This window comes from Aethalodelphis obliquidens, unplaced genomic scaffold (assembly GCF_003676395.1).
Source record: "Aethalodelphis obliquidens isolate GAN/ISIS:26980383/991018 unplaced genomic scaffold, ASM367639v1 scaffold16, whole genome shotgun sequence".
Taxonomy (NCBI): Eukaryota; Metazoa; Chordata; class Mammalia; order Artiodactyla; family Delphinidae; genus Aethalodelphis; species Aethalodelphis obliquidens.
In genome coordinates, this window is record NW_020837960.1 from 18,768,458 (window position 1) to 18,790,879 (window position 22,422).

Consider the following 22,422-nt stretch of genomic DNA (forward strand, 5'->3'; position numbering starts at 1 on the left):
CCCATTTTTATTCTTTGGCAAGTTGAACCCCTATCTCTCAGCCTGTGCAAATCCTCCAGATCCTGGGGGCGAGACCCAGCTCATACTCCATGTTCTGTGAAGCTCTGCTTGACCACCACGAGCCTTCCTCTCCTAAGTTCCAGAAATACTGCCTGTACCTCTCACTCATCATCTAGCAAACATACACCCCCCTGAACCCTTGCTCATCTTTTAGTATATAAAGGCTTTGTTTACGTAACTGGACTGAGACGGGGCATCTTCCTAACATGTACCGTCTTTGCCGGCCCTCACCAGGTCTAGTGTCACGTCCTTCACACGACAGGTGTGCGATGTGTAGCACACAGGGCTGATCTAAATCGATCAAGGACGTGTGACCAAGACAACCCACCTGATGATTAAGTTGTCCTCCCCAAGGGTCACAACGGTGGCTTCCGTGGCTTGTAGAGACATGAGTTTGGCGAGGGCTTCTGAAGTTTTGCTCTAAGAAATAACCAGAAGGTAGAATGAGAGCGATACTAAGCTGGCCTGTGCAAACCCAGACCATCAATCACAAGGCTGGTATTAGAGAAAACCCCGCAAGAAAAGGCTGCCTCCATAACGCGGTCCCTCTGCACGCCTGCGGGCTCTCCCGGGATGAGTGTCACTCACTGCCCGTCAACACGCAGCCGTGCCATCCCCGTGCTGAGTGTACAGTGCAACTGAGTTCTATGAATTACATTTCAGATTGAAGAAACAATGCCAGTCTGTCCAATGACTGTTTTCTTTTAGGTTCGATTTAATTTCTTTCAGGACCTGAGTCCCACTCTCTTATATTAGGATACATTGAAATCTGGGAACAAGGCAGGGTGCTAAAAATGGCACGACCCTATGGTGTGGATTTCTAGACTAGGAAGCTACACACTCAGTTATGTACCAAGAGGTTCGGTACGAGCTCTGACCCGAAATCCAGGGTTCTTTCCACTGCACGATGCATCTGAACACAGGTTTTAATAATTAACCAGATTAGCTGGGATTTCAGAAGCAGAGACCAGTTTGGAGATTCGTGGTCAGAACACCTAATTATACGTAGGCTTCATGTTTCTTTAAGCCTTGCCCTAGATTGTGTATGATTAGTAATTCTAAACATGGTGCTCAGATAAATTAAGGTTTGTGTTACTGAGGAAACAGTTCTTCCTTTAACCTGAGGCTGCAGTTACCTTTGCCACATGTTCCAGCCACCGCCCCAGGGCAATGAACACGAAGAGCATGGGGGGCGTGTCAAAGAAGGTCACCGGGCTCCTCTCCGCCTTCTCCGCGATGGCCACCACCAGGATGACGAGGGAGTAGACGTAGGCGATGCTCGTGGCCAGCACGATGAGCACGTCCATGCTGGCCGCCCTGTGTCTCAGAGATTTGTAGGCCTGCACGTAGAAGTACCAGCCCCCGAGGAACTGAAAGGTGGTGAGGGAGAGTGACCTTTGTGACAAGGGCCCTCGGGACTGTAAATACCCTGGGCTCCCCCTCGACGCTGACATGACCTTTTTCCTCCATAAGTGATGTGTACGAAATGTACTTCCTGATTCAGAGGACTTCTGACCACAGGAGTGGCTGATCCAGGGAGACCTTTAAGACCCAGAGCACTGGACAACCTAGATGTCCATTAGTAGGAGAATGCTCAAGATGGTGAAAGAAATCATGGTGCGTTCATACTGTGGACAGTGCTATGCGGTCCCTGAAGACAACGTGCTAGGCCCCTAACCGCTGGTGTGAGAGATGTACACAGTACGTGGTTAAGTGAAAAAGCCAGTTATAAATCAGTGTATCTAGTATTATCCTATTTCGGCCAAAAAAAAAGCCTGTGTCTATAGTATGTGAACATATACACACACATACATATGCACGTAAATATGTGTTTTTTTCTATGCAGATGAAGATCTGGAAAAACCAAATTGAGGCTATAAACACTTGCCCCCAGATAATCCTAATTAATATTAATTAATTCTAATATTAAGTCAGGAGTTTCATTTTCTATTCCAAAATAAATGGAAGGCACACTTCCCACTAGAAATACAGCTAGCTACTTAAGGCAGTCCCCAGGGCAGAAGTAACACGAAGCCTGCCCCTTTTAAATTATGATTCCTCAGGACCACGTTTCAGTCATTCAAGCCAAGACGTGGAAGAGAGCAGCATGAGCTCCAGGGTGGTCCAGCTGCTGCTTCTAACATCGAATTCAGCTGAACAATAAGCACACAAGACACACTGGATCTCCAAGCCTTGCCGCAGGGGGCTGCTGTTCCAGGGGGAGTCTGGTCATCTGTGGAACTGCCCATGTTAGAGGACGCCCCCCAGCTGGTCATAAGACAAAAAAGCAGCAGCTGGCTGGGTGGTGGGAAAGCGGCAACGAAGCTGCACTTGGAGTGCTCTGAAGGGCTGTGCTGGCCTAAGAGGACAGAGCACCTGCTGGCCACACACAGGCATGCTGGGCAGGTGTGCCCACCCCCCAATACGCACCTGGACAAAGGTACACAAGATAAAGAAGACGAGGTTCAGGATGGACAGTCCCGGGATGATGTTGTGGTCCAGCAGCATAGACTCGTGGGGCTCGTGGCTGGGTATCAACATATAGATCATTAAACCCATGACAGGGATGCCAAACACCAGGCTGCACAGGAAAGACTTCTTCCACCTGGAAAGAAACACAGCAACACCGACATAGCAGGTACCGCCGGTCACCTGGCTTCTGGCCCCGTCCCCTCCCGAGGGCTTGGTTTGAGACTGGCCTCTGCCACATGTCTGGGACAGACCAGCAAGGGCTAAAGTGAAAGCAAGGCTCTCTCCCTGCATTGGCCCTCTGAGGGGAACATCAAAGGTCTAAACTTCACTGCAAGGATGCTCCAGAGACGTTTAGACACAGCCCCTGCCTGCCCGTGGCTGACGTGGCACCTGCAATCTACAGGTGAGGCAACCGGGGTCCAGAAGCTGAGAATTCAGCCCCAAAGAGGTGGACCATCCTCAGTCTATGGCTGCTACCGCTCTTTTTTCAAACTGCAATCGTTTATAGACTCCCAAGAAAAAAATAGATAAAAGGAACATTTCATTAGTATAAACTTATACATTCAACTTTTAAACTATTACTTAAAACAGAGTCAGTGTGAACAGTGCAGCTGCCCGGATGAAGTTTGCAATCGGGGTCACAGGTGACAGCCATGGTCTCACATCAGCCTCACCATCCACAAAATTCCAACCAAGGGCTCGTGGAAGCTGTAGGAGGCGTAGCCTCACCGCTGATCCGAAGACCACGGGCCTGCGAGGTCGGAGTCTTACACTCCCAGGCCCCTGCCTCCAAGCACTCGTGGAAGCTGTAGGAAGCATAGCCTCACCGCTGATCCGAAGACCACGGGCCTGCGAGATCGGAGTCTCACACTCCCAGGCCCCTGCCTCCAAGCCCCGAAAAGACCTCGCTTCCTACCCCACTCCTCTCAGACCGACAAACTTCCACTCATTCTTTGAGGCTCAGATCGTGTGTCCCCTGCTTGTTAGCTTCCCAGACTCCCCAGAACCCACCTGCATCATTGCTCACCCACTCTTCCCAGCCCAACTAAGGGCCCCTCTAAGGTAGGGGTGACACCCTATTCACCCCTAGCACCCGGCACAGTGCCCTGCATACAACAGCGGGCTTGTGTTTGTTGAATGAATGAGTGAACATCTGCAACAGTGAACGAGCTCAGGTCTCCTGCTTCCCGAGCCATTTTCTTTCCACTTGGCCGTAATTCCTGTCCTCGGATCCTAGATCTCGACCCACTCCAGTAAAGTCTTGAAATACTATAAAAGAAAGAACCCACTCTTCCCTTACTCCCAACGTAAGTGCTGTCCAATCTGTTAGCGACCAGCCATAGGTAACTATTTAAATTAAAATTAGTTAAAATGAAGGGAAATTAAAAATTCACTTCCTGAGTCACACTGGCTGCATTTCATACTGGGCAGTGCAGATATAGAGCGTTTCTGTCACAGCAGAAGGTACCATAGAACAGCGTTGTTTTAGAGGATTAACGTTACGAGGGTAAAGGCAACTAATTCAGCAGAAGGCGCCGTGGAAGGTGGAGGTAGCAGGGACACCAATTAGCACCGAATGAGGTAGAGGCGGGCCAGGGGAGAGGCAGCCCTTAGAGCTACAGTTTATCTTCTGTGTTCTACCTACTGCTTTATTTCCAGCTTGTGGTCCAAGTGATGAGCACTGGGGTTCCTCTGGGCCAGGGAGACATGAAAGCCGATTTCCTTGTTATTAGAAAGAGGAAACAAGAAAGAAGGCATTTGGTTAAAACAGGCATCGGTAGAAACCATTTTACATCTTTGGAAATAAGAATGTTAATCTAGGGCTTCCCTGGTGGCGCAGTGGTTCAGAGTCTGCCTGCCAATGCGGGGGATGCGGGTTCGAGCCCTGGTCTGGGAGGATCCCACATGCCACAGAGCGGCTGGGCCTGTGAGCCACAATTACTAGGCCTGCGCGTCTGGAGCCTGTGCTCCGCAACAACAGAGGCTGCGATGGTGGGAGGCCCGCGCACCGTGATGAGGGGTGGCCCCCGCTTGCCGCGACTAGGGAAGGCCCATGCGCGGAAACGAGTACCCAACGCAGCCATAAATAAATAAATAAATACATTAAGAAAAAAGTTTTTTTTAAAAAAAAAGAAGAAAGTTAATCTAAAACCGCCTCAGAGGACTGTATTGGTTTTTCCGCTCACGACTTCTGTCCCCACGTCACTGTACAGATCCCGTTGGAGGTTCCAAGGCGACTGCTGCTCCTTCTGTGGGCAAAGGCAGCAGATGCCGGGAGGTGACTTAGCACACCCTGAGCTGATTGATGCTGAGTTATAAACTCGGGATCTGTGAGCTACGGATTCCCCAGTATCAAGCGGTCAGGAGTATCGCTCTCTGTAGGAGGAAACTGAAGGTCAGGGATTAAACTCCTGTCCAAAGCTACAGCACCATCGGAAGCGCTGAATCCAGCTGCAGGTCCCCCAGCTCAGCCCAGGCCTCTCCCAACGAGCAGACCTTGGCTCCGGCAGTACCTGTTGTTTTCTCAAGGATTATCTCAAGCAATTCTTTCACCGTTTTGCTCCTCCACCCTCTCTATCTTATTTGATCTGGTCGCTAAATCTCTGATTCCCTGTATAAAATTATACAGGAAAGGTTGTCAGGAAATGTCCTGTCAGTCAGCACGATGTAAAGAGGGGCCCCGGGACTCTGATGTTGGGATTTTACACAAAAATTAAGAGTTATGTTGGAAGAAAGAGCATGTAAGGCCATCTAACGACAAATCCTTTACAACTAATACCGGCCTAATTACATCAGGAAAAGATGCCCCAGAGATGCAGGAATGGGGGCCAGACATTGGCAATTCACCTCAAGTAAGAACAAGCAGGGGACTGCAGCGGGCTGGGCAGCTGGGCGGAGGCCAGCAAGGATTAGTGCCTCAGTTGACTGCTCTCCCTCATTAATGCCTTATCACTACTGTTCTGTAAGACCCGTGGGGTGGCAGAAACTGGATGCCCACTGAGCTTGGAACTAGGAGATCTGGGTTGGAGCACCAGCTCTGCAACCTTTAGCTGGGTACCAGGGATCAAAGTCTCCTAACCTCTCTGGGGGATCTCTCCTCATCTGACAAAGAAGCTGCATTGTCTGCCTCTAAGATTGAGGCACTGTATCAACAGCAGTAGCAGTATTTGCACCTCAAAGAGCTCTGCATGGCCAGACAACAGACAGCATCTCTCTTAACACACACACACACGAAAATTTAAAACAACTTGAAGCCTGCTATGAGATGTTTAATTTCATAAGGAATTTCATAAGCAGTAGTTTCTGCTAAACTTCACCATTCGTTGTTATGAGTTCATCTTGCTCGGTTTTGACCATCTTGACCCATTCAGATCACCACTAATGCTCATCCTCTCCTGGTGTGATATGATACAGACCTGAGAGAGGACACAGAATGTCTGTGGACAATGTGAGGGAACGATGGGGGGTGGGAGTACAGAAAACTACTGTGATTGATTTTCCAAAGGAGAAATGACTAAACTCTCCACCTGTAAAGGAGGCCTAGTATAGTGGTCAAACGCAGTGTAATTCTTCCCAACACCAACATTCCTTTGGTCTGTAGATACGTGGCACAGATGTAAATATTACTTAAAAAACTTACAATTAGGCAATTTTTTGGGGGGGGGGTGGTCACACTGCATGGCTTGTGGGATCTTAGTTCCCCAACCAGGGATCGAACCCAGACCGTCGGCAGTGAAACACTGGACAACCAGGGAATTCCCACAATTAGGCAATTTAATACCATGTGCCAGGAATCTTGGCAATACTGCTGTTTCTCAGGGAATAACTGAAATTAAAACAATAATAATGTCTTTTTCTCCCCATCTTTTTCTTACCCATTCACTGATTCCCCCTCAAATTATCTGATATTTACTAAACGCTCACAAGTTGAGTCACCTTATTTCCACGGGGAATCTTGCAGGATTTTAGATTAGGTGTTTTTTTTTTTTTTTTTTTTTTTTGCTTAGCTATATTTTGCTCATTTTTCTATGATGATTATATATCACTGTGTTTTAAAAGGTGGGTACAATAGTTTTTTGATAAATGATTTACCTCGATAATTTTGACAATATCCCGCGGACCGATAATCTCAGGATCAAACTTCACATGGGCTTTGCTGGTGGCAAGAGCCACAGAGGCGTAGGTGATGCCGTTCGTCCTTGTGAGCTTGGACTCTATGTTGTGAACACAGGAAGTGCAGGTCATCCCCGTGATCTGCGGCAAAGGATGACAAAGATCCCACTGACCCAGGATCCAGAGGGAGTTGCACACAGGGAGTTGGGTTAACAGGCAGCCACCAGTCTGTCCTCCTTCCCAAGATGCTGGACTCACAACCCCCAGGTGCAAGATTTTCACCCCGGACATTCCCGCAGGAGCCTCGGGGACATAAACAGTGGTTCTTCCTCAACTCACGTACAGGAGACCAATCACTAAGCAGATGGCAAGGACCAAGGCCCCACTCGCAGCTCTGCTAACAACGGGCTTTCACAGCACTCTACGCCCTGTGTTGGTTTTGCATTTCTGCCACCCCGTGCTGTGTGCACTGAGAAAGAAGTTCCAAGTGAGCCAGCCACCCCTGTGCTCTGCATTAGGCAAGCCGGACAACTCGCTCTTCTGAGTATCAGTGGTCAGCACTTCCCAGAATACAAATTAAATACAGACATGAAATGCCTGAGCATGTGACGACAATACAACTATAGGACACCGTAATAAGAAAAAAAAAACATTGTTCAAAAAGATGTTTTCACCTTCCCCACTGATTGTCTTGCTCTAGATTTCCACACCGTAGTGTGCGGAGAGATGTGCACCTCGGGCCCTGGAGGTCTGACCCAGCGACTACTACACTGTGCCCCTCTGCACACACCGAGGCCCAGCCAGAGCAAAGGATGTGCTCTGCAAAGAACTCCACTTCTCAGGAGCTCAAAGTGCCATGTGTGTCCGCAGTACCTTTTCTTCAAACATTTACTTACCTACCGCTAATGGCAGTGACTAAACATAGCAAAGAAGTTTTCACTTCGGTTAACAGAGTTATTCAATTCCTCGTGGATTCCTTCTAAGTCTCCCTTTATTTGCACAAAAAGAGCTTTGCGCAGAAGTGTTTGTGAACACGGTGTATTTGAAATACTAGAGCTATCTTCTGTCCTCGATGGTTTGTTGACTAGCAGACAGGAAACAATACCAGCGCCTCGTCCCTCCGCTCCCCAGCAGCCCTGGAAACAGCACCACCCCCGGCGTTCACCCCGGACTGAGCGCCTGGGGACACTCTGGTCACCAAGTACCTTGTAGACACACCTGCGCCTACAAGGTGGCCCCGACTGCCTCGCTCACTCCCATCCCGTCCCGGGGCCTCGAGACGCCTCTGGCATTCCAGCTTCCTCTCGGCCTCACGGGACGTGTTCCTGTTCGACTCCCTCGAGCCACAAGCTCAGGGCAGCTGCCGTCTCCAATTCCTCTTCCTCCAACGCCATTGCCTCCTCCTCCCGATACCCTGAAGCGCCTGGCGGGACCTGGCGGGACGCGCGCCTGCGACTTTCTGACATAGTGGACATTCCTTCACAAAACGAGCAGGTCCTTGTCACTGGCTTCAAAGGAAAACCCAATAGCAACGAACAGGATACATGCAAGAAGGGGGAACGTCCTGACCACAACCCCGCTTGCTGTCAGAAGGCCTCCGTGGGCTGTCTCAGGCCTGCACCCTCTGGCCCCCGCTCCAGCCCAGCCGCTGCACTTACAATCAGCTCGAGGTCGCCGTCTGAGCCCGCGCAGTCCTCCATCACCTCTGCCTTGAAGCCCAGGTCCTGGATGAGCTGCGCTATCTCCAGGGGCTGGATAACTTCCGGGTTATACTTCACCTCTGCCTTTCCAGCCATCAACGCAACCAGCACTGAGAGAATCCCTGAAACCAGCAGGGCACAGCTGGAACACTCCAGGCAAGGCCTCGGGGGATGATGTGTTCAACATAAGCTAACAAAGAAAAACCTCTGCCCCAGAAGCTTCTAGAACAGTGGTTCTCACACTTGGCTGTGCAGTAGGATCACCTGGGGTGGGGGCAGGGGGGAGGGCTTTTAACAATCACCTGACTGGTGATTAACTCTTAACCCAGACCAATTAAATCAGAATCTCTCAGGGTGGATACCAGGCATCTTTTTTCCCCTTTTTAAAGCTCCCCAGGTGATTCTCACACTTTGTTGGGCATATGACTCACCTTAGGCCCTGGTTAAAGCAAAAACGCTGGTTCAGTGGGTCTGGGGAGGGTGTGAGGTTCTGCAGGCCTGCCCGGCTCCCAGGCATGGCCCATACTGCTGGCCCGGCGGGCGCCGCTCTGAGGCAGGCTCTGGGGGACACAGGTGCGGGCACACACCTCAAAGCAAGGGACACAGGTGCGGGCACACACCTCAAAGCAAGGGACAGTGTCTGCACCAGGCAACTGCTGTCACATAACGGGTGTACTTTTTTCTCCACTTCCAGACACAGGAGAAAAAAATCACTTTCAAAAGTGGTTTTCCATACTCTTCAGTTTTTAATCACTTTCAGGAAAGAAAAAGAAATCCTGCGGACTATCTTGCTACCACTGTTGTTTAGTTTAAGGGGAGGAAGAAAGGCTCATTCACATAAATGAAAGGAATGATGTGCTTTAGAAAGAATGTCATAAAGGATAAATATGAGGGATTCAAGTCGGGAAGAGAATCATGGGCCCTGTGAGACACAGGTTAGCTTTTGAGCCGCCAGCCCACAGGCGACAGAGGAGCTCCTAGAACACCTTGGTGTGAGAGCCACCTTCTAGAGCGCCAGGAAGCTGCAGGCTTGATGAGCAGGAGGCGGGAAACATGTTATCCTTGAGCCGGAGCAGAAGGACCCACGTACGGAGCCATGGGAAGAGAGAAGGTGACCCCGGAGGCCGGCAGAGTCACGGTTAAGGTATTTTCCAAACAAAAAAATTGGGACAGGATTTTCGCTGCACTCTCAGCTTTAAGAAACCAGATTGGTGGGCTTCCCTGGTGGCGCAGTGGTTGGGAGTCCGCCTGCCGATGCAGGGGACACGGGTTCGTGCCCCAGTCCAGGAGGATCCCACATGCCGCAGAGCGGCTGGGCCCGTGAGCCCTGGCCGCTGAGCCTGCGCGTCCGGAGTCTGTGCTCCGCAACGGGAGAGGACACAACAGTGAGAGGCCCGCGTACCGGGGAAAAAAAAAAAACAACAAAAAAAAAACAGATTGGCAATGTCGTTTAGAGGACAAAACTTTGGCATTTCCGCAACACGCTATGATTTACAATGACAACAGGACAGAATGCAGGCTATTTATGTGTATGACCGTAAGAGGCTTTGGAAGGGAAAACCACAGACTACTACCAGGACAAGCTAGTTGGGGAGGCCACCCATGGCAGTACCTTGACCTTTAAACCGGATTCCCCATGGCTAACTTACTCCGCAATCCATTTTATCTCAAACTAAGTACTTCTTAAAGAGCAGGACGCCAACTGCCCCAGAACATTAGACAAACATCTGTCCTATCACACAATGAGCCACTGCCAGATGATCAGGGCTCCTGATAAATGCAGTCAGTGGAGATGCCCAAGGCCATCTCGTGCCAAGGGCACACCGCCCCACGCTGCTGACCGTGGCCTCCAGCAGTCTACACGCTGCCATCCACAGCAGCATCCCAGCTCGGCGTGGTGGAGACCTCTTACCAGCTTCTTTCTGCAGGTTCCTCTCTATGTTGGACACACAGGACGCGCAGGTCATGCCTCTGACCTGTAGAAAGCACTTCTGCGGGGCCACGGTTTCGGAGGCCCGAGGGGACTTGGACACGAGGCCGGGGTTGTGGTTTGTAGGGAGACCCCCGGGCTGGGGAGTCCCGTTCTGCACGGACACAGGTGCACCAGCCGCCGTGTGCCCTGTGGCGCTCCCAGCACTGTGGTTCCCAGCGTGGGTGCTGGAACAGTTTTCTAGGATAGAATGTCACAAATCGTTCAAATTAGAAGAATGGATAATTTTTTTTCCGGAACAGGAGGCTCAAGCTTGACAATGTTCAGATGAAAGTTCCTGGAGAAGATAAAGGGGGGTTGGTGTTTCCATCACTGTCTCTCCCTCCCCACAACCAGACGGAGGCACTCGATTCCATACATAGGAAAACACGCCGATACTGCAAGGACGGAATGTTCTGGGTAGACAAATGCTCTAATGATACAATGACGGTAGAGCAGTGGCAAGAACGCACCAGGCACCCTGCTAAGCACACGTCTGGCCTCCTTTAACTGTTAACATAGCCCTGTGGCAAGTACTACTACCATCCCCATTTTACAAGTGAAGAGAAGAGTTACAAGAAATTAAATGCTTTGCCCCAAACCCCTCAGGTATGAAGCAGGGAATCGAGCCTCTACGCCTGGCCACCTCCTGGTTAACAGAGGTCCTCTCCCTCCCCATGAGAATCAAAATGCCCCAAAACACCTCTATTGAGTCGCTGGCCCTTTTCTCGTCCTTTGTCTAGGTCCTACATACATTTTGGGCAGGAACCCTTTGTCAGCTGTACCCACTGCAAACACTGGCTCCCAGTCTGTGGTTTGCTTTCTCACCCTCATCTAACGGTATTTCTTTTGATAAAAGAAGTCCTTGACGTTAATGAAGCCCAACTTAGAGTCAACTAAACCAACTTCAGTGGTGAGTGCATCCTGTGCTCTATTAATAGATGTGTCCACCGCCACGCTGAAAATAGCCATGACATGCTCTCCTGGCACCTCTGTTATTTTAAATGAACCTCCACATTCAGGCCACCGATATACTTCAAATTAACTTCCGTGTAGGTCTGAGCTGATAGCCAAGGGTAATTTCTTTCCATTTGGACTTCCAGTAGTCCAGCTCCAATGATGAAAGTTCTCCTTTCCCCACCGAGTACCAGGGGTCAGGGAGCAGACATCTTTGGGGGCCATTACTCCACCCACCACGCATATATAGACCAATGTAACTAACCATCGACCAGATCAAGATACAGAAAATTTCATCACTCCAAAAAGTCACAGTTTTGTGATGACACAAAATACCTTGAAGAGTATGTAGGAAAAAATGACATCATTTGATGATGAACTCTCCTTACTTCAAAGTCCACAGCTGCAAAACATAGAAGCTCATTTTCTGGAAAGTGCTAAAACTACTTCCATTCACTTTAAGAGTGCAGTCGATGGACAAAGACCCTCCAGTGCTCTGGCCTTACAGCCCTCCACCTTCTGGATGCAGAGAGCATCACCTCACCCAGCACAGCTCTGCTCTCCTGGACTTTGTCCTTCTTCAAAATGACTCCACCCCTTGGATGTCAGCTCTTAACATTCTAGCTCCCACCCCCACCAGACCCTCCTGCACCTGTCCAGCCCCTCCCTCTTTTTCCAGTCCATCACCACCTCCTGGATTCACTTGCCTTTCTACCCAAATATTGTTGTCAGCAATTTCAGTAGTATTCGTTAGACCTCCAGCACTGAGGTCTAACTCAACTAAATTCTGGGCTTCTGGACATTGCTAAAAAAAAGTTTAAATAAATTAACAAAAACCCAAATAAGCCTACGCTACTGGGTCCTTTATCAACCTATGCCAACACTACGGGTGGGCATATAAATTGATTTGACTTTCTGGAAATCTATTTGACAGTATTATCAAGAACCGTACCTCTAATTGCTTGGCACTTAGTAGGGGCACAATAAATATTTGTGATGGAATGAAGTAATGCTGATACCCTGTGACCCAGCAATTATGCCTTCAGATATCTATCACAAGGAAATAATTAAGGACGTGCACAAAGGAGAAACAAATCATGTAGTCTGAAGACGGTCTTCACGGACAATTGTATTTACAGTCACAACAATCCTATCATTATTATTTACAATGACATCCACACAAAATAGATGGGAAAAATAAAGAGGAAACGAAGTTATGGTACACCCATATGCTGGGAGGCCATGCGGCCGCTGAACATGGTACTGCAGACACACGGATGGACCCGTAAGTTATGTTTATGGTAAGTCACAGGGCGAAAAAGAGATTACAAAACTATGTATGATACAAACCTATATATTTCTATATAAAAATGATATAGGCCCTGGGAAAAGTCCGGATGAGCAGCTATGAAATGAAGAACACTGTGTGCATTTTCAGGGAGAGCATTCCAGACACAGGGGACAGCAAGTACAAACCCTGAGGTGAGAACAAGCCTGGTAAGAGGAACTGAGTCAGGGCTAGAAAGGTGGTGGGTGAGGGAGCGGCTTAGGGACCACCATGAGGACTCTTCCACTCACAATACAAGACGGGATGGGCCAGGAGGGTCAGCAGCGCGACAGGATCGCTGTGAAAGCTGGTTGGGGACCGGGCTGGAAGGCAGGAAGCAGGGAGACCAGTTTGGACCCCCTTCCAGGATCCAGGAGCAGAGGACGGTAGCCTGCACCAGGGTGCTGGCCTGTCTCTCCGCCTGGCATGCAGTCCTGCCCTTTCCTGCCTGTTCAGATCCTATCCATTCTTCAATCCTATCCACGCCCAACTCCATGGTCACCCCTACATCATGTCCTTGGGAGCCCCACAAGCGGGATTCTTCTGAATCCCAAAAGCATCTGACCTACACCTTCCTTGTTACAACATTTATTCTAACCTGCCTTGGATGATACAAGGGGCCTCTGTGACCTGCTTCCCCGGGAGAGTGTGAACCGCTGTGGGCGGGTGCTGGACTGCCGCTGAGCACTTCACGGCAGCTGGCACAGGACCCGGGCCCCAGAAGACCCCCAGCACGTGCAGGGGTGAGGGAACCGTGCCCTGAAAGTGACATCACTCACTTATGAGGGTGAGAGGAACATGCTATACGTAACAGGTGAATTTTCCTCACTTTGTATTCATGTATCCCATCCATCCATCCATCCATCCATTCAAAAACTACTTACCATGCAAACAAGTGAAGAAATAACAGCTGCCTTCTACAACCTGGTCTAAATGTATTTTAGCTGTCAAGTAAGGGACTGAAACTCAATGCCTGTCTCTTGCCCGTATGCTCTCAGACCCTTTCCCTCCCTCCTTCCCCCTGCTCCACTACCAAGGGGCTGACCCCTGCAAACCACTTTTCCCAGGCTCCCTTGTCAACTGGTTTCTGATTAAATTTGGCACATGGAGGTAACAAACAGGAAGCAACAGGACAGAAAGGAGGAGGACCCAAGTGTTTGCCATCTCTCCACCGGGGCCCCGGCTCCTGCCATAGCCTTGCCCTTGGCCAGTTCCCACCAGGCAAGCTCAGCCCCTGGGCTCGTGTAAACTAAACACCTGCCTTCCCTCAGACCCTCCCATCTGTGGGTGGTTTTCCTGTTTTTTTAATTTCCTGTTTTCCCTCCCAGTTCCTGTTTGGTTTTTCAGCTCTGTAATCTCTCTCAAGAGTTCCCTCCATCGGCTGACCTGAGACCCTGCCTGTCCCAGCCCGTTATTTCCTTTCTCCTTCGTTTCCTTCACAAACACCTACTGTGTGCTGGGTGCTGCGGAGTCAAAGGAGAAACAAATCACATGGTTTGAAGACAGTCCTCAAGGAGCCCCTGGTCAATCCAGAATGGCCGACCAAATACAAATAATGCCTTTTTCGCATTTAAGTGGCTATAAAAGACAGTCACCAGCACACTTATGGTTTATCCTAAACTAAGACTGCCAGGTAAAATACAGGACATCCAGATAAAATTGAATTTCAGATAAACAGTAATTTTTTAGTATGTCTCAAATACTGCACAGGACATACTAATATTAAAACGTTACTCATTGTTTATCTGAAATTGAAACTTAACTAGGTATCCTGTATTTTTTTTTTTTTTGCAGTACGCGGGCCTCTCACTGTTGTGGCCTCTCCTGTTGCGGAGCACAGGCTCCAGACGCGTAGGCTCAGCGGCCATGGCTCACGGGCCCAGCCGCTCCGCGGCATGTGGGATCTTCCCGGACCGGGGCACGAACCTGTGTCCCCTGCATCGGCAGGCGGACTCTCAACCACTGCGCCACCAGGGAAGCCCGTCCTGTATTTTTATTTGCTAAATCTGGTTGCCTAAATACCTCTTGGGCTAAACATAATTCTCATAATTCTGGCTAATAAAAATCCCTGTTGGGCTTCCCTGGTGGCGCAGTGGTTGAGAGTCCGCCTGCCGATGCAGGGGACACGGGTTCGTGCCCTGGTCTGGGAAGATCCCACATGCCGCGGAGCGGCTGGGCCCGTGAGCCATGGCCGCTGAGCCTGCGCGTCCGGAGCCTGTGCTCCGCAACGGGAGAGGCCACAACAGTGAGAGGCCCGCATACAGGAAAAAAAAAAAAAAAAAAATCCCTGTTTTCTCTCCAGGTTTACGTAGTCAAGTTCAATTATTCTGCATTATACAGTTCAATGCAAATTTCTTTTTACTGCTGATAACTTGATTCCACTGTTTTAAGACTTTAAACCTTATACAAATATAGCAGATGGCGACTACATACTACATGTCTTAGCTTCTGAGTACAGGATTTACTGTTCCAGTTTCCTTATTGATTTTTGTTTAAAAAAACAAAACAAAACAAATGTCCTTCCTGAAACTTGGTACAAAGACAAAGCCCAGAATGGGGCCCAGTCGCTCCACATGACTCACCCGCTCCCCTTGGGGGTGGGTGGTGCAGGGGCCTAGGAAGGGCTCCTCGGGGTGGGGGGAGTGAGTGGGAGTCAGCCATGAGGGGCAGGACAGGGGCCCCGGCCGTGTTTCTGCCACCTCCCATGGCTCACTGGCTCACTCCCACCCCCCCCCCAGAGGGAGCCCTCCCTAGAAGCCCCCCTTCCCCCTCACAGGGCTGACACCTGCTGCCCCACGTGGTTTCCCCCTCCCTGCTACCACATAAGATCTTGGGGTGGGGGTGGGGGAAGGTACCTCGCTGCTCAGCAGCCCACAGCTCACACAGACCTGGTGAGGGGCAGAAACACGAAGGACGCTAAGACAACTTGCTGGGCTCCCGAGTGAAGGCAATGGAGGGGAAAACAGGCAAGTGAGTGGCTGGCGGGTCAATGGGAGGGGGCCTGGGGACAGCCACCACCCTGGAAACTGTCTAGTGGCGTGGCATCAAGGTATGTGGGCACCTTGCTTTGGGAAGGCTGTCACACACACACCCCCCCTTCTCACAGCCATGGTCGGGGGTGGGTGGGAAGGGAAACCATCATCATATCCTTCCCTTCTTTCCCACTATCAACAGAATGGGCTCCAAGTGGTGAAACCAGGGTCCTGTTGTCTTTATTATTCTGTTTTGTTTAGCAGAGAAATCTCAGAGCAAATGATGATGTTTCCTTTGGAGAGAGAAGGGCCAGGTGTTCCCAAAGTACTCTTTTTAAAAAGAACACAGGGGCTTCCCTGGTGGCGCAGTGGTTAAGAATCCGCCTGCCAATACAGGGGACACGGGTTGTAGCTCTGGTCCAGGAAGATCCCACATGCCACGGAGCAACTAAGCCCGTGCGCCACAACTACTAAGCCTGCGGTCTAGAGCCCGTGCACCACAACTAGTGAAGCCCGCTCGCCACAACTACTGAGCCCACACGCTGCAACTCCTGAAGCCCTCGCACTCTAGGGCCCGTGTGTTGCAACTACTGAGCCCACGTGCTGCAACTACTGAAGCCCATGCTCCCAGAGCCTGTGCACTGCAACAAAGAGTAGCCCCCGCTCGCCGCAACTAGAGAAAGCCTGTGAGCAGCAACGAAGACCCAACACAGCCAAAAATAATAATTAAAAAAAAAAAAAGAACACAGAATCAGTGTTCTCTTCAGAAAAGAAGCTAAAAATCCAAGGAACTTAGCATCAACCACGTACCAGCCAGGACGGAGGCCTCGAATCCCATGTCCTCCACCGCAGCTCGGAGTTCTGCTGGGTGAGTTAGAGATGGATCGTAGAGAACCGTTCCTGTCCCTTCAGCCAAAGACACTGAGATACGCTGCACTCCCTCCCTCTGGGAAACCAGGCCCTCGATGGACTGGACGCAGGACTCACAGGTCATGCCAGCGATGGCCAGCACTGCAGCACAGCGCACGCCGGGCGCCTGGGGGCTCCTGGTGTCTGTCCCACTCCCTTCCGCTCCATCGGGTAGAGAGACTTTAAAGTTCCCGGGTGGCAGAGCCTCAATGGCCCTCTGCAGGGTCCCTGGGGAGACGCGGGAAGGGTCGTACTGGACTTGGGCAGTCCCGTTCTCCAGGGACACTTGGATACTCTGAACCCCTGGCTGCTGGCCAATATTTTCTTCAATGTTCAGGACACAAGACTTACAGTGCATTCCATCCACTCTCAGATACAGGGGCACCCCCTGGCTCCCCGAGGTCTCTGAGTTATTGCCATTCTGGTTAATGGAAGCCTGAGGGGCCTTTGGGTGGCTGCGTTGGAGCTGCCTGATGTCAATAGGTCCCAGGCTCACGGGGGCCACCTTGTTCTTGATGACGGCTTCAAACCCCATGTCGTTCACGTGGTCCCTGAGGTCTTGGGGTTGGATGAGGTAAGGCTGGTAAGTGATGACTGCCTCCTGGTTGCTGAGCGAGACGCGAACCCTCATGACGCCCTGCAGTTTCCCGATCTTACCTTCTATGGAGCTGACGCAGGACTGGCAGGTCATGCCCTCCACCCGAAGCTTGACCACAGCCTCCAGGGCGGGCGAGAACCTGGATGGCCGGGAGGCAGCCTTTCCCTCCGCCACAGTGGCCTGGAAGCCCATGTCCTCAATCTGACAGCAAACCTGAGGCAGGCTCAGGACTGAGGGCATGTACCTCACCATGGCGCTGCCCTGCTCCAGGGAAACCTTAACGCTCACGATACCTTTCAGACTAGACACCCTGCCCTCGATGGACTTCACACACGACTGGCAGGTCATGCCCACGATGCTGATGGTGCCGGTGGCCGTCTGAGAAGGGTGCACGCCATCCAGGCCGTCCTCGTAGCCATTGTTGTCAAAGGCAAAACTCTGCTTCATCGTTGGCTCCCAGGTTCGAGCAGGCCAGGAAATCTTAGGCAGGATCTAAAAGGAAGAGAAAGAACATTTTTTATCCTTAAAACTAAACATTTTCTAAAATCTCCCAGCTTGTGTGGCACCGAGAAAATGGAAAACAATACCACTGGTGTCCAAACATCCCAAGAGTACGAGAACATTAAAAAAGGGGAGGAAATCTATAAAGACATTACTTATCATATGAAAGGGTTCAGAGGGGTTCCTTCTAGCTCTGACTTTCTGTGATTCTGAACCCAGAAGTCAACTGCCCACCTTGGTAGAAGGCATGAAGGTTTCTGTGGGAAAGGAGAGCACGATGGGGCTGACCCGCACAGAACTAGCATGGCAGGCCTACGACAGAGGCAGAGAGCACAGCAGCCCACAGCAGAAGGGCACAGGTCCCACAAGACCTCCCCGACTCCGGCTGACACCTGAAATCTCCCCACTGGACTTGGTCCTTCCAGCTTAAACTCTGGACGTCCTGCTGGAATGCAAATACACAGAATAGGCCACACCCTAATTCTGCATCTCTTTCTAGGGGTGTCCATCTCATTCTCTTAGCAGGGGTTAGACTTAATAGGCATAGGGCACATGTTCCAAATGCAGACCTCCCAGCGCATGGGGCCAGACCACAGTGCCTGTGAAAAAAGGTCTCGAAGGACGCCCCTGGAGCCACGGAAGTGAGCACAGCAGTGCCAAGGGGACCAAGAGGAGGGGGAGGGGGAAAGCTGGAAGAACAGGAAGTTGGGCTGAACAAGGCACTTGCCTTGTTCTGCCTCGGCTGAGTCCCTGCCCCGCCGGGTGCTCAGGGCCGCTGGAGACATTACCTAAAAACGACACGTGCTTCACCAAATTAAACGGATTCATTTTCTTAGCGTATCACAGCTCAAGTGTAGTTTCCTGATGTCTTCTCATGATGTGGCCTCAGCCATTCTGTTAACAAAACTTCCCTTTCGCAGGGTCCCAGCCTCACCACTCTCTTAACTAGATATAGTTTTTTTTTTTTTTTTTTTTTTTGCAGTACGCGGGCCTCTCACCGCTGGGGCCTCTCCCGCTGCGGAGCACAGGCTCCGGACGCGCAGGCCCAGCGGCCATGGCCCACGGGCCCAGCCGCTCCGCGGCACGCGGGATCCTCCCGGACCAGGGCACGAACCCGCGTCCCCTGCATCGGCAGGCGGACTCCCAACCACTGCGCCACCAGGGAAGCCCTAGATATAGTTTTTATACCAGTACTATTACCTGCTTCAGGCATTTGGGCACAGGCCTTTGTATATGGCAACGGATAAAAAAGCACGTCACTCGACACCTACACAAGCCTACTCATCTTCAGCTGAAGCTCGATTACATGGATTGATCTTCCCTGTCCCTGTGCATAAAATGCTTATCTTTCCAACTTCAGATTTTGAGCAGCTTCACAAGATGAAAGTTTAAATAACTTTTAAAACAGACTATAAATATTCATTTGTATATCCACAGAGGAAATCACAAGCTAGTTTGGGATTAATAATTATAAGGAATTTAAAAAAATATTTTAAAATAGAGAAAAAGGGATAATTAAGTAATTTATGAGACAGTAACTCAAAAATTTGATGGATTCAAAAAACATACTGAAATTATCTATGGTGTAAATACAGAAATGTATATGATAAGGATGACATGGCATAACAGTATTAACGGACGACTGGGTAGACACCTGGGAAACCTATTTGGAAAAATATAAATTTGGAATCTACATATCAGAAGACAATTCAGACAGATCAAAGATGAAGACGTAAAAAGCAAAATAATAAAAGTACTAGATGAAGACATAGGAGAATATCTATTATAATCTCAGAGTGGGGAAAGCCTAAATATGACAAAACAAAAGCAAGAAAATCCAGAGCTATAAAATAAAAGTTTGGTATATCTAACCACAATAAGAGGAAAACAAATTGTTCAAACCAAGGCAGAAGATAAACCGAGAGAAAAAAAAGACTTGCTTTCACCTTAAGCAAATTAAGAGCTAATTCCTTTAATATATAAAGAGCTCCTTCGAAAAGAAAAAGGCCAACATTCCAACAGAAAAAAGAAGGCAGTTCATCAAAAAGGAAATGCAAATGGCTTCTCAATATATGAAAAGCAACATTAAAGGAGAAATATTAACATTCCCACCTCACATGTGAGGTTGACACGGTCTTCACCATTCAAGTTGGCACCCACTGACTCATTCCCCAGGGTTAGTGGGAATGTTACCTCTTGGGAAGGCAACTTGGCAATATCTATTAAAATAACAAATTCACATATTCTTTGACCCAGTGACTCTCTAAGAATTTAGGCAATAAATATATTTGTTTGCATGCAAAAGGAAGCATGCAACAAAGATATTAGATGCTACAACACATTGAAAACAACATAAATGTCCATCAATAGAGGCTGATAAATTACTGCATAAATGTACAATGGAATACTATCTAGCTCTTAAAAAGAATGAGGCAACTCTATAAACAGTGAAATAGACTGGTATCTAATACATGGTTCAGTGAAAACAGCAAGGCACAGAATACACAGCACATCTAGGAACTTCCCTGGTGGTCCAGTGGTAAAGAATTCATTTTACAATGCAGGGGACTAGGGTTCGATCCCTGGTCAGGGAACTAAGATCCCACATGCCACGGGGCCACTAAGCCCATGCACCACAACTACTGAGGTCGTGTGCCTCAAGTAGAGCCTGTGAGCCGCAAACTAGAGAAAAGAAAACCTGCGTGCCGTAACTAGAGAAAAGCCCACGCACCACAACGAAAGATCCCGCGTGCCTCAACGAAAGATCCTGCGTGCTGCAACCGGGACCCAAACGGCCAAAAATAAGTTAAATAAATAAATAATAGGTAAGCCTTTGACAAGAAAAAAGAATATATAGTGCATCTAGTATTTCGGTTATCTGCTGCTCAAGACAAACCAAACTTAGTGGCTTATGAAGACAGCTCACAGTTTTTCAACTTGGACAGGGTTTGGCAGGTAAAGCTCATCTCTGGGGTGGCTGAATGGGGCTGGAGGTTCCACTTGCAAGAAGATGGCTCATTCAGCACATGGCTGGCAGGTTGAGGGTGGCTGCTGTTGGCAGGGACCTTGGCTCTCTTCCATGTAGCCTCTGCACGTGGCTAGGCTGGGTACCTCACCGTTGGGGGTTTCTGGGTTCTGAGAGGGAGTGTCACAGTAGTTAGCATTCACAGAGAACAAGTCCCAGTGTGCAAGCACTTAGCAAGCCTCTGCTTGCATCATACCTGCTAATCCACCATTGTCCAAAGCCAGTCACGTGGCCAAGCTCAGTCAATAAGGAAGAGAGTTACATAAGTGCTTACATACAAGGAAGTGGAGTTCACTGAGAGGACCACCAAAATAAGTCTATCACAGCATGCTAGCACTGTTTGTGAGAGAAAAAGAATACAACACACGCAGATGTTTATGCAAGTATGGAGTTACCTTTGGAAGAACACATAAGAAGCTGGCACAGAGTTTGTGGACTGGGCAGCTGAAGGGGTCAGGCAGCTGGGGTACAGGAGTGGGAAGGAAGAGTTACTTTTCACTGTACAACTTACTGTACAATGTACACGTGTTACCGAATTCTAGGACATGATTAATTTAAACATTAAGTTAAAATAATGTGAGAATAAAGGAGATCCGCAGCAGTGACTTGATTGTAACTGGTATGAATTAAATACTTATTTAACTGAAAAAAGATGCAGGTCAGGGGGAAAGACTGTGGTTAAGACTGTGCACTTCCACTGCAGGGGGCCTGGGTTCAAGCCCTGGTCCAGGAACTAACACCCTGCATGCCACGTGGTGTGACCAAAAAAAAAAAAAAAAAAAAGATACAGGAAAAACTAAGAAGATAGTCTAAAGATATTTAGATACTTCAATACAGTATCTTAGTAAAGCAGAAATTACCTCCTTATAAGACATAACTCTCAATCACCCAAGTCTGTTGGAAAAACAAATCCCTAATGATTTACTACCCAACTTTGTTTCTTGGTCCCAGGTCGAGCTACAACTCACCAAACCCAAGCCACAAGGCTGGCTCTTAATCCCTGGATTATCGATTCTATGTTCCTGCTAAAGGAGTCTGCAGAAGTGTTGGAAGCTATTTGTTTGTAGCAAATAATACTCAGAGGTCTCCCTTCTACACAGGCAGGCTTCTAAAGACAAGCAGTTACAGAAGACAAAGCTTTGCAAATAACATAACTTTATGAAACACCAGCGTACCTGTTGGGTTAGCAGCAGTCTCATAACAGTTGTCGGGTATCTGGATCGTTTTTAAGTGTACGCACATACTGTGCTTTTAATTCCGTTCTTCAATGAAGACAATCTCTGGGGTGGGGAAAAACTCTCCTACTGAGTTCAAAGAAACAAACATGTCTAGGTTTAAGGGCTCATCAGAAGCAATGGACATTGGAGAGTGGGCCCAGGGTACAGACTGTGTGTCCAGGGAAAACGTGGTAGAATTCCCAGTGCTGTCTACGTCCCACTAAATTATACACTCCTTGAGGACAAACACTGGGGACTTCTTCTGCAGGCCCAACATTAGGCTGCTGGCTTCTGAATTTTCAATAAATTATTAGTACGGTAGGCATGAGGTTGAGAAGCGCCTGGAAACACCAGAGAAGAGGGTAATTCCACAGAGAGGAATCCAAAAATGAATTGCAATTCTTTGCCACCTCTCTAGGCGGCCTGGTCACATGGAATTTGCTGAGAGTACCAGGGCTTTTAAACAAAAAGATAGGGAAAGGTATATAAACTCTTGATTTGCTAAGATGGAACCAGGAAAGGAAAATAAGAGAGGCCAGTCTAGTATGAAGAAATTGGAAATGGGGTGGTATGTTTTAATGAACGTTTTCAAAGCCAGACTG

General features: G+C 49.2%; 1 protein-coding gene across 1 annotated transcript in view; it reads right to left on the reverse strand.

The window, feature by feature from the left end:
- Positions 1-22,422, reverse strand: part of ATP7B (ATPase copper transporting beta) — a 57,085-nt gene that overhangs the window by 21,308 nt on the left and 13,355 nt on the right. The window contains exons 2-9 of the mRNA XM_027116398.1: positions 16,381-17,569; positions 10,258-10,515; positions 8,304-8,467; positions 6,625-6,786; positions 4,178-4,254; positions 2,491-2,665; positions 1,197-1,430; positions 389-480 (exon numbers count right to left, since the gene is read on the reverse strand). Of these exons, the coding sequence (XP_026972199.1) occupies positions 389-480; positions 1,197-1,430; positions 2,491-2,665; positions 4,178-4,254; positions 6,625-6,786; positions 8,304-8,467; positions 10,258-10,515; positions 16,381-17,569 (2,351 nt within the window). The remainder of the gene's footprint in view (positions 1-388; positions 481-1,196; positions 1,431-2,490; positions 2,666-4,177; positions 4,255-6,624; positions 6,787-8,303; positions 8,468-10,257; positions 10,516-16,380; positions 17,570-22,422) is intronic.